The sequence below is a fragment of the Wyeomyia smithii genome, chromosome 3 (genome assembly GCF_029784165.1).
Source record: "Wyeomyia smithii strain HCP4-BCI-WySm-NY-G18 chromosome 3, ASM2978416v1, whole genome shotgun sequence".
NCBI lineage: Eukaryota > Metazoa > Arthropoda > Insecta > Diptera > Culicidae > Wyeomyia > Wyeomyia smithii.
In genome coordinates, this window is record NC_073696.1 from 214803092 (window position 1) to 214815607 (window position 12516).

At 40.6% G+C, this 12516-nt stretch overlaps 1 protein-coding gene across 1 annotated transcript; it reads right to left on the minus strand.

The window, feature by feature from the left end:
- Positions 1-1339: 1339 nt before the first annotated feature.
- On the minus strand, positions 1340-6801 carry LOC129731330 (CLK4-associating serine/arginine rich protein). Its single transcript, XM_055691226.1, has 8 exons — positions 6409-6801; positions 5818-5915; positions 5354-5535; positions 3357-4824; positions 2994-3168; positions 2444-2537; positions 2279-2384; positions 1340-2216 (listed from the first exon to the last, which is right to left on the minus strand). The coding sequence occupies exons 1-8, from the start codon at positions 6511-6513 to the stop codon at positions 1535-1537; spliced, it is 2910 nt and encodes a 969-aa protein (XP_055547201.1). The 5' UTR covers positions 6514-6801; the 3' UTR covers positions 1340-1534.
- Positions 6802-12516: the final 5715 nt, after the last annotated feature.

The following is a 12516-nucleotide window of genomic DNA, read 5'->3' on the forward strand; positions in this document are numbered from 1 at the left end:
GTGCAGTACGCAGAGCAAACGTGGAAAGGAACGGTACGATCATCATGAAATCCTACATGCTTCTTGGTTTTGCGGACGACATTGATATCATCGGTATGAACCGTAGGGCTGTGGAGGAAACCTTCGTACCTTTTAAGAGGGAAGCAGCGAGGTTGGGACTTGTCATTAACTTTGCCAAAATGAAATATATGGTAACTGGCAGAGTGTGTGGGAGTTCCCGTGGTGTTGGTGCTGAGGTGGAGATAGATGGGGAACGATTTGAAGTGGTTGACGAATTCGTTTATCTTGGTACGCTTGTGACATGTAACAACGATATGAGCCGTGGAGTGAAAGGACGAGTTGCAGCTGCGAACAGGGCTTTTTACGGACTGCGTAACCAGCTAAGGTCTTGTAGTTTGCAAACTCGTACAAAACTAGCGCTGTATAGGACGCTGATACTCCCGGTGGCCCTTTACGGACATGAAGCATGGACGCTGAAGGAAGCTGATCGACGAGGGCTCGGAGTTTTCGAGCGTAAAGTTCTGCGATCGATACTTGGCGGTAAACTAGAAGGAGTGTGGCGCAGATGCATGAATCACGAGTTGTACCAGGTATACAAATATGCTGATATAGTGAAGGTAATACAGCGGGGCAGGCTCCAGTGGGCTGGACATGTAGCCAGAATGCCTGACGAGAGAGCCGCCAAAAATATCTTCAGTAGAGGACCAGGAAGAGACCGTCAACTTCGTGGTAGGCCTCGCACGCGGTGGATGTGCGAGGTGGAAGAAGATGCACGATCTGCTGGTGTACGAGGAGACTGGAGAACAGCTGCCCAAGAAAGAAGAAGCAGGACATCTCTAATTCGTTAGGCCGTTAGCCAACAAAGTAAAGTGAAGGTAAGTAATATTCATCGCCTATCTCGCAAAAAGAAAACAACCAACAGCGATTGCTGTTGCGGTTCAAAACTAAAAAAAAGATAGATTTACTTGTAGAAAAACTCCAGTTATTATTGTGTTTCAAAAAACCTAAATTTCCAAAGAAATCTTCGATTGGACGACATTGAGGTAGATTTGTTAGATTGGATATTTTGGGTACAAATGTCAATAATAATATGACCAAAACACGTACCTTCTATGAGCATGGTGCTTTTGGACAAATAGAATCGAAATTTTCTTCAAGCATTCGCTCTGGCACATATCTAGATTCATAGGCAAACCAGACAAGAAAATCTAAGTCCTTTTTTGTCTATTACTGTTGTCAAAACTTAAAAGCTTTCGACAAAAACCGTTGCAATACTCAATTGCTATGATAAGCTCTCTCTATAGTCAAATCCTACCTTCGGATAAAGTACGATTCAATATTAAATATCATCCTGAGAAATGTAGCTTTTATTACCATATTCCTATTGCTTGCCAATATTTAGCATGCGCAACTCACAACTTACTGATATATAACAAGTGTGTAGTATGTAGTAGAAACGATTAGCACGCTTCACCGTATGGCAATACACTGATTTCATAAACATAAACCATACACAATAGGAAACCGGGGTGTATTAATAATCAACCAACTTTTTCATTATCTTAGGTGATCTATCCCTGCGATTACTGCCGGCACTTACGTTGCTTTTTGGTCGCGAAATCGATCGTCGTGTTCTCGACCGTGATCTGCGTCGTTCTCGCGAAACTGAGCGCGATCTCCGTCGATGGTAACGACTGCTTCCACCGCGTCCATAGTCACGAAAAGGTTTGCTTCCCCCGCGTCGTTCACGTCCTCTATCGCGTTCCCTATCCCGCGAATGGGACCTCGATCGATAGCGTGATCTGGTTGGCGCCGGAGCCGGAGCCAATGGCGGGGAACGCCTTCTTGGCGGACGATCGTCGTAGCGTCGACTAGTACTACTACTAGATGCTGTAAGGTTTCGTCCACCAGTGGTAGAAGATCGCGATCGACTTCGGCTCCGCGAACGCCGTTGAATACTCCGCACAAGACTAGGAGAACGTGATGTCTCGATTTGAGCGATCCGTCGGAGGACTGGTTTACGTTCGATAACGGCACTAGTGCTGAAACTGACTGAACTTGTCGGAGGAGCAGGAGGAGGCTTTGGTGGAGGGGAAGGCTCTTTGATTGGTTGCAATCGTGAATCCTTGAATTGATCCTCCCCTGAACTTTCAGCCGATTTGGACGGGCTTTTATCACTTTCCGGTGTCCCGTACTTATGCCGAAGTTCACGTTGTCTGGAATTACATATTTAAGAATTTAAGAGTAGGAAAGTGTTAATTCCGGAAGGATGTCTTACCTGCGTCTTAACTTAAGCGCCAATTCGCGCATTTCATCTTCACGCTCCTGCTGTTGTTGAATCTGACGTTCTACCTTCTCGATTTCTGCTTTTTTGTCCGCTTTAACTGAAAATAATCGAATTTTAGCTGGAGGCTAGCAGTTAGGATGGTTAAGCGATGCTTACATTGCTTATTCAACAGAATTTGCATTTTGCGTTTCAACCGATCTCTAGGATTAAGTGACTTAGATGCACCACTCGCATACGAACCATCGCTGCTCTGAAAACACACGGTTATGAATACGATTAGACTGAATTTGGTCACTTTCCAGTACTGCCTGCTGAGTATGATTCTTAAGTGCTTGTCGAACTACCGATTTAACATAATCTGTAATCTATTCTATTATAACTCACAGTGTCGTGAACATGATTTCTTTATAAAATAACAATTAATGTTTTTTTTTTTTGTTAGTCTATCCTAAATTCCAAATGTTATTAAGCGTCTAATGCAGCTCAAACCTAACTCCCGAAGTGTACTCAAAAACGGTCGTGACCAGTAATCTTGGGATACGAGCTTTTTGCTTCAAATTTTGATCATGTCAACCAGTCGCACGAAAAAAATCCACTACTGCAAACAACCAACGGTGAAGGCATAGTAGTAGCAGTAGTAGCCGAACTGAGGTTGATGTTGAGTTTGGATGTGGAAAGTTATGATAGTTGAATTATTCTTACTGACTTTGGACTCGGCTGGGCCAACTGAGGTACCAGCACCGGCACTAGCAACCGATGCTGATTTACCAAACCTTGCCGACGATAGGGACGACCCGTACGGACCACATTCCGGCTTTTCCTGCTTGATCGTTCCAGGATAAAGACTGCCGCCATACTTTTCCGATTGCGTTTGTGGTACCCTGCAAAATAAAGATTGTGAATAACGTGCGATGTGAGTGATAATGGTGGGGGCAATCTTTTGTTTTGCTCAATAAAGGTTTATCAGGTTATTTAAATAAGCCTGACAAATTTTCATTGAATTACGCAAGCCTAAACAGTGTTACGGAGGAGACTAGAACTGAAAACGATTTACAGTTTGTAGACTCACATAGTGGAAGAATATTCCATCGCCAGCGGTAATTCAGTTGTCGGTGTCTTTGTCGGTTCATCAGTTTCCGAACTGTCTGTGTTCAGTTCACTGTCACTGGAGCTTTGGTCATCACGCTTTCGCCCGTAATATCGTCGAATGGGAACTTCCGGTTCCGGTTCCACCAGCACAGGCACTTTAATAGATGGTTCTTCTTTCACGACTGGAATAGCCGGTTCAGTTAAGGGAGTCGCTAGTTGAGCAACACTTGATGTTACCACCGGTGCAGGAACGGGCCCTTTTTCGGATGGTTCCGTTTTAACAAAGAGTTTACGATGAGAGAACTGAGGCGAAGTCCGCTTCGGTTTAGACTGGATTGGACTGGGACTTCGAGACGAATCGGAATCTGAACTGGAAGTTTTTCGTGAAGGTTTTCGAATCGGAGACGACGACGAAGATGATCTAATTTTTCTATGGCGCGTTCCATAATCCGGTGTGCGTCGACCACCACGCCGACCTCTAGAATGGGATCGCGATCTTGACCGGGACGACCGTGATGCGGACCGTGAGTGCCTGCGGTACTTCGAATAGGGGCGCTTCCCTTTTGAGCGACTTCGACTCTTTCGCCTCCGCCACGATCGAGATCCACTGCGACTCCTACTCCTGCTTCGATCGCTGTAACTTCTGGACCTTCGCTGGTACTGCGCCGGCATTTTTTGTACTTCTTGCTTGGAACTTATGCTTTTCAGCTTCTCCAAATTTTGTTTCACTTTTTCCGCATACAAACCGCTTTTCGAGCTCCCGGCCTGACTGTCTTTGTTAAAGCTAATCGAAATCTTTGAATGTGGCTGCAGTTCATCTTCACCGCCGAATGAGGTAATGTAGGTTATTTTCCCGGAATTGATAGGTGAAGGTGACCTCGAACTGTCATTAGGGTCGTCGTAGGTTCTTGGAACTAGTTCTTCTTTAGCAGCATAACTGGGAGGACTTGTCGGTCTACCGGCAAACTTTCTCTCCCTTTGCGCTCTACGTTCCCGTCTACTCTTCCTGCCGCTGAACATTATCTTCTCCTGTTCTTCTTCACGCGCCATGCGCATCGCTTCCGCTTCATCCGCATCCTTCGTCAAATAGGAGTAGAAATCGTTGCTCTTCATTCCGTAATGCCGCCCGCAAGCGTTCATCTCATGTGCCTGCGCATTTCCCACCTTATTAATATCGATCGAAACGTCCATGTCCAGATCCGAATCCGAGTCACTTTTCATACACTCATCGTACTTGTTTCCGGCCGCCGATTGCTCTATCGCCGTAATGGTCTGCGTAAATGGGACCACACCAGTCGGTTCCGACTCTTCGTACGTATACCCAATCGCAACGCCTCCACCGGCTTTCTTCTTCGAAGAGGATGCTTTCTGTTCCGCTTCGACCTGTGCATTCACGCCGAATTGCTCCTCTAGGAAAAGTTGATGCAGGAACTTTTCCTCGCTGATACCTGCGGAAAAATAAACTCTTTAGAATGTGTTAGAATGACCCCTGTTATACCTATTAAAATTATACTGCTTTGAATATATCTCCCTTATACTAAAAATTATGTCTAACCAGAAAAACACATTTTCCTGATCAACCGAAGAATTTTGTTTTACCTCATGATCCCCGAAAATGACGATAAATTCTTTGGATTTCATTGCATCTTGTAGGCAGCCAAAGCGTATGAAATTGCTTTACTCCATAGAAACTATAACTATATCTACCATAACTATATCTACCAAATTTGCGTATTCATCACAAATGCAATCATAACCTAAATTGCATCCTATAATTTCAAATAATTGATATTCTTCGTAGCTTAGAAGCGACAACTGTCTAGATTGCAACACACAATATGAATCTAAATTGCAGCAAAAAATCTTATTCACTTTCTGGTAAAACGACCCCCTGGTAGAAGCCCCCTTTCATAGCATTAGAAAATGCAGCCAACTAGAGAAGAATAATGCACAAATCATGGATGCATAGTTACCCACCGAGGAACTCGTTCTGTGCCAGAACGCGATACCGCTCGTAATTCATGGCTCGCTCCTCGACGTCCAGCACATCGTCCTCGGCTAGCTGATCGGGCTTGCTGGGCAGCGTCGGAATGTAGTCCAGATGGGCCCGCACATCGAACCGATCAATCAGGTTGTCCTTCTGACCTTGCCACGGCATCCTGTTTGACCGCGTGTCGAATGCAGGAAACATACCAAAAAAAAAACACGGAAAGAAATAACAAACCGAACCAATTAATCAACACAGCCCATTCAATAGTAATCACATCCCCTGAACACAAATCCTTTCTTTCGGAACTAGCCTGCCAGAGGATGGAACCCCTCTCAAGCACAATTCTTATAAAAGAGGATTTGTGTGAATGTAACAGGAAATAACGAAAAAAAAGTAGTGCAGTAGAAGGGCAAGCAGGTTTTGAATTCTGCTTGTTTGCAATATCACTTGCATGATGGCTGGATTGTCTGCAGCTGCCGCCACGCACGGGTCCAGGTGGATCTTGCATTTGCGACCGTGAACTTGCAGGAACTGCGTCGGGTCAGCTTTCTGAAGGAAATACGAAGACGCATTAGAACAACAAACATATCATTTACCGCCAACGGCGCACATATTAGAGAGATGCGCTCGAACTGCTAGTTAATGCCTATTTAAATGATTATTTGCTAGTTTTTCTTAATTTTGCAATTGTTTGATATACAAAGCGATATTAAATACAAGTTAGAAATTTTGTTTTTATACTAACGCTAACTAATTGCAAAGATTGCGTGATTTAAAAAATCAATAATCTGAATGCTCTAAAAACAGCAATCTATTGTTCCATTAGATAAAAATCAATAATGTAGCCTACAAAACTCTTTTCTTTTTTTCGTCGAAAGCAAATTAGAACAAAAATCAATTCCAGCCCAGCAAAAAATTATCACCTCACACTAGCCATTAAACATTGCAGTCACGCATCGCCTCCTCGCCGCGCCGTTCAGCCGGCAGAATTCAAAACAAAAATGAAATGCATTAAAAAAACTGGTTCCGTCTACAAACTCACTATCCGCTCGTAAAAATCCTGACGTCGTTCGGCTCGCTTCCGGTAGTCCACCAGCATGCCCCGGATCTTTTTCTCCTGCTTGCGTGCCTCATGCCACATTTTCATTGGTTATGGGTTCGAAGAAAGCTTTCCAAGGAACGAACCAAAATAGATTGGGTGCGACAATTTCACGAATTTTTCACCACACCAATCGGATTTAAAACAACAAGAAGTTAAAGTTTTCCTCTGTGCACATTGTACTACCGATTTCACTAGCGTACTAGGCAAGCACTTTTTTGCAATAATTTCACACAAAAAACGGAAAAATTTTCGACGGCACATCCGAACCGCAGAACTGCCCATCCATTTTTGAATTGCCGAATGTCCGGCTTCGGTCCGCGTCGCCTGTGTTGACGTTTTGCGTCTCATGGACGTCGGCTGTCAGTGTTCGGCTCTTCCCACTGTGATGCCAGTTTTTAAAACAATTAAAGGGTTGCACGTTTTAGGATGTCCTTCCGACAGCGTGATGGCAAGAAACAATGAAAACACTTTTTATGAAAAAATCTACATGCACAGTTTTGTTACCTCTTTTTAGCTTTCGAAGTTTTTTAGTAAATTTTTCGTTATTTTTTGCTGAATTGTACTTACAAAAATGTGTTTGTGTGGAATCTAGGTTAATATAAGGAAAATTGTGGGTAAAATCTAGGGGCAAGACAGCTTTTATCTGAGTTAATCTTATGCTTGGGAGTAACTCCAATTGACTCAATATTACTCCGAAATTTTCAGATGATTAACATCTTTGATTACCTTGAGAACAAGAAAAATATCTGAAAGATGAGACCGAGCAACATTCATGTTTATATTAACGGTGAGGAAAAACTTTAAGGATGGATATTCAGAGACACGAGAGTAACTCAGATTTGCTCTTTATTTTCCAAGTTTTCTCAGGAATCGGAAAAACTCAAATTTACTCACTGTCTTACCAAAGGGGCAAGACAGCTTTCATCTGAGTTAATCTTACGCTTGGGAGTAACTCTTATTTACTCAATATTACTTCGAAATTCTCAAATGATTCACATCTTTGATTACCTTGAGAACAATATACATATACGAAAGGTTAAACCGCAGACAGACGTCCAAGCTGAGTTCCAAACTTGTGTAAAGATTTTTAAAGTAGCAATCCGTAACCAGATCCCGATCAACCACTCTTTATGCACGTTTATGAAACGACAACAACTGAAATCAATCGATATACACACTTAAAAAATTTGGCCGAATTTCGGCAGTGTTTGTGCCGAGATTTGGACAGCCGAGTGCTCGTCAACCATCTCGGCTGAATCTCTTTTGCCGGGAATCTCGGAAAAGCAATATTTGACAGATGTCATTTTATGCCGAGAATCGCGGTACACAGTTGACTGTGCTCTCGACAAATCCAGCCTAGAAGCGGCAAACCAGTCTAACGACCTTTCGGTTATATAAGCTGAATGTTCGGCACAGTAAAGAGACATTTTTTTATTGTTTCGCTGTGAATTCGGTAGTTTTCTTTCAAAAGATAAATTATAAGCTCGATGAGTTTTAGTAAGTAAAGAAATATATTCATACTAAATCTTGAATACTTATCTTTATCTTGCTCGCCAGTAGGGCATTGAGCAAAACATCTAGTCTAAAACTACGCCTAATACCTATTCTTAAAGCAAATACGATATTGTATTCACACGATTTGAAACTACATTTTTTGAAGTCCAGCCACTTCCCACCAATCTGAGCTACCTGAATGTAAACACTTGTAATTTGCACAAATTTCAGTCAAACTTTTATCTGCTTCCTGTTTGCTCACACGTAACACGCATAAATTTGCACTAAGAAAAATGGCGGCAGCTCGTTCATGAGAATGACAGCCGTATTGCCGAAACACGGCAACAAGTAAAATCTATGCCGAGATACCAGTAATGTTTTTGCTGACCTCGGCATCAACAGTGTTTAACGATAAATTCAGCAAAAAATAGAGACGAGATTCGTCAAGCTTAGTTTTTTGGACGAAGTCTCGGCAAAATGATATGGCGACTTTCGGCAACCAGCATTTTTTTGCTGAAATATCGGTTGAATACAAAGTTACCGAGTGAACTCGGATGTTTTTTTGCCGAGCTCGAGATCCAGTTTTAAGTGTGTAGGTTCAAAACTAATCGATAGCGATCGTTCTCGTTTCATGAAGAAACTTAAAGAGTGGTTGGTCGGGATAGCGCTACCAGTGACGCCAGACTCATACACCAGCGAAAAAATATGTATTGTAGCGATAAGGTCACCAGGCGGCACTAGTATACAAGTGATTAATAACGCTATTCTCTTTGAAAATTTACACGGAATTTTCGATCAATTTTGTTCTTGCTTGGACGTCTGTCTGTGGTTAAACCGAGCAACATTCATGTTTATATTCGCGGTAGGGAAAAGTTTAAGGCTGGATATTCAGAGACACGAGAGCTACTCAGGTTTGCTCTTTATATTTCAGGTTTTCTCAGAAAAACTCGGAAAAAATCAAATTTACTCACTTTTATCTGTAGGGACGAATGACCGTTTGGGGTTAAAGTCCCTTCAAAAGAAATCAATCAATCAATCACTTTTATCTGAGTTACTCTTTTGCTTGGGAATAACTTTAATTTACTCAATATTACTCCAAAATTTTCAGATGATTCACATTTTTGATTACCTTGAGAGCATGGAATATATATAAACGCTGGGACCAAGCAACATTATAGACACTATAAGCAACATTCATGAGTATATTTGCGGTAAGAAAAAAGTTCAAGGATAGATATACATACGAGAGTTACTCAGATTTGCTCTTTATTTTTCAGGTTTTCTCAGAAAAACTCGTAAAAATTCATTTTTACTTACCGTCTTACCCCTCCTACTGAAATGGGCAAAATATCCGCAGACATTTGTGCATTCGACTGTACTTTCAGCCGATATCAAATACGTTATCATCATTTTTCGAATTTAAAAAGGCATATAAAAGAAAGCCATCAGAATAATGGTAACATTTAATGAAAGCTCTGACTGTTTCGTCCCTGTTTCAAATATTCGCTCAGATAACGATCCATCTTAAAAAATGAATTTCAAGAAAACGCTGAACTTCAAATAACGCTGCAGGACATCATGAAAATGGCTTCATTCATTCAGTATCTGTCTTAACGAAAAACGCTTCTTGAAAAACTTGCAGTTCTAATTCCCGAGCCAGTGGACAAATGTGTGGGAAAACGCGTACAATGCACCATGTCAATATTATTTTTGCCGATAATAGAAACATTAAAGCTCATATTTAGAGACCCACATAACAGATTGTTACTCATATCAAATAATTTTCAAGGAACGACGGTTGTCAAGGAGTATGCTACCGTAAAACGGACAACTGAGAAAAATGCGATTAAAGATTTGAAAAGTATTTGCCATCTCAGGCGAAATGGCATATCAAAAAAACAATTTTGTGATTGAAATTGTCTTAAAGACCAACATATCTAATGAAAATAATCAATACTTCATTTGATGATTTAACTTACAGGTAAAAATTTCAGTGGGACTCTTATGCTCAGAATTATAGGATAAATTGGCAAATTCCACGCATAACAGTCCCACTGTGAAACTCGCATCGTACTACCAACTCGTGCAAATGACGTTTTAGTTTGTTTGTTTGCCAGCCATCAGTAATCTGTTCGGTAATTCATTTGCTTAACGAGCGTTCGGTATTTTTTCACTGTGGCTGAAACGTCAAATAAAGAAGATAGCTCAGCAAAAATTTACAAAGCGTCCATCAAAAGTTGCTGCATTAGTCGGCATTTACAAAGCTGATGATTGGTCACAAATTTACAAGTGTTCCGCAAAATGCAACGTAAGCTTTTTCCCGGTTATAATAATATAGATAAATATGAATGTAACTATTCCTATAGCTGCTATTGCAACCGATGACTAATTTTATACAGGTATTTTGGATTGTTCAGACCATTATACTAACGTTTCATGCACATTCTACTAAAACTAGATACGTTTTATATCATGACGAATATAAACTTTTTATTAAAGACTTTATGTAAATTAATCTACTGTGGTGGTAAATTTGAAAGCACGATACCGCTTTTAGAGTTTTTTGTCCAAATGGCTCGTAGAACACTTTAAATAACACAGCCACGAAACTTTTCTGAAAATCTCAAAATGGCAGACTTCTGATGTGCGATTCTGTTATGACAGATGCAGAAAAATTACCGAACAGTATAGTAAAATAAACAAAAGTTCAGTAAACCAATTAGAGATTACTCAGCAACATCTGGATAAGTGCTGATAGATCGTTAAATATTTACTGAACTATAAAAAAGTGCAAAAACTATTCTAGTTTACTGAAGAGGTCAGCAATGTTTTTTGCTGAACTCGTCAAGTGAGTTTTATTGAACAGTATTTCGGCAAAAAAGTTAACCGACATCAGTAATTTTTCAGGAAATTACAGAATGACCAGTAAAATTTCAAGTTTACTGAACGCGACCGTAATAAAAATTACCGAACAATCAAGGCGGAAATAAGTGTGTACGACAATAGAAGCAGTTGTCTTTGTTTCTTGAGCTTTCGATGCGTTTTTGTTTAACTTTTTTTTCCGTTTTTATGGTTAAATTTCCATAAAATGTGTAGTTTGTTCGAAAGATAGCTATTGTATTTTAAAATAATGCTTCTCCCTTTAAGAAAAAAACAGGAGTGTTGTGTGCAAAGCCACGACCGCAAGGTTGAAGTAGAATACTTTTACAAGAAAGATAACCCGGCTGCTTGCGTGTCAGTCATTTTTTCTAGTGAATAAACGTTGACTAATCAGATCAATCGAATTTTGCGCTTCAACAATGATTGACCATTTTCAATTATCGTCATGGTTGGGGCTTGACATTTTTTAAATTTTGAGATTGTCTGATGTCGAATGAATTTTTTCGGATGTCGTGCTCATGATTGAAGGAAAAGATAATTCAGTACGTTTTGAGACACGGAGATGAAGTAAAATTTATAACGTTTACAAATTTAAAAATGTGAATTAACTCATTACAAAATATTAACTCTTCAATCAAGTTTTTATTTCATCCTGATAAGGACAATTTGTTGTTCATTTTAGTATGCCGATCACATCTTTGCGTTATCACTGACAGTGTGAATAAAATATTCCTTGTGATAAAATAAACAGTGAAAAGCTTAACTCAAAACTAGACGGCTCACGTATTGTCAAAATGAGTCAACTTTTCATTAAATGCATTTACTAGTGCCCACTATCGCACAGAGACTGCATTTCACTAAAGTACCTCACTCACTGCATCAGCCGCTATCGATGCTGAGATCCGCTGCAACTAGTTCGCTATCCATAGCCATGCCACAGTTGTGGCCGCTTTCCGCCATCGCTGGTATCCACTTCACTGCTAGTGCTGCTGCTAAGGGAGGACGACTGCTGTTGTCGCTGTCTAGAACTATTATGAGCGGCTTCGGCTGAAACAGGCTCTTATATAGGCCAAATAGCATGTTTTGAACTCCAAGGTATATGATTCTGTCGACCGTGCTTGGAAAGCAATCATATAGAGGTCGAATTTGTCGTTTTGACAAGGTTTGACTATTTTCAATAGTACAATAGTTTAAATAATAAAATTACAATTATCTTCTTTTGGGAAGAATCTTAGAAGATTTTTCAATCTATTGCTGCAAGAACGAAGGAAATCCATCGAATACTAACCGATTTATTAGCATTTGAAATTGGACATATTTTTCACTTTTTTCGGTTTTAGATTTTCATTTCACATCCCTATGTAGCCGAACTTCCTGAGAGAAGTATTCTACTTCAAAAGACCTGTCTCCTCCCCTCCGCCATCTTCAGAAGTTCTTAACGTCTAGTTTCAAGTATTTCTGAACCCTACGCTGCGTAATAATGATATATAATCAACTAATTATGGAGATTACTCTAGCGGAACAGCTATGCGTGGAAACTCAACAATGGGACAAACAAACTTGGTAGGGGAATTGTGAGTAAAATGAACAGGGGTGGTTTGAATCTCGACTATTACGTTAAAAAATAGTACAAACTTCTTTGGCACCTTATCTTAGAGGCACTAGAAGCTATTT

Excerpts from the sequence above, each read along its gene's own strand:
- LOC129731330 (XM_055691226.1), bottom strand. The coding sequence starts at position 6,513 with ATGAAAATGTGGCATGAGGCACGCAAGCAGGAGAAAAAGATCCGGGGC. Across the intron at positions 3,169-3,356 it reads ATGGAATATTCTTCCACTAT|GGTACCACAAACGCAATCGG; the intron begins GTGAGTCTACAA and ends TTTATTTTGCAG. Across the intron at positions 2,217-2,278 it reads GCGCTTAAGTTAAGACGCAG|ACAACGTGAACTTCGGCATA; the intron begins GTAAGACATCCT and ends ATGTAATTCCAG.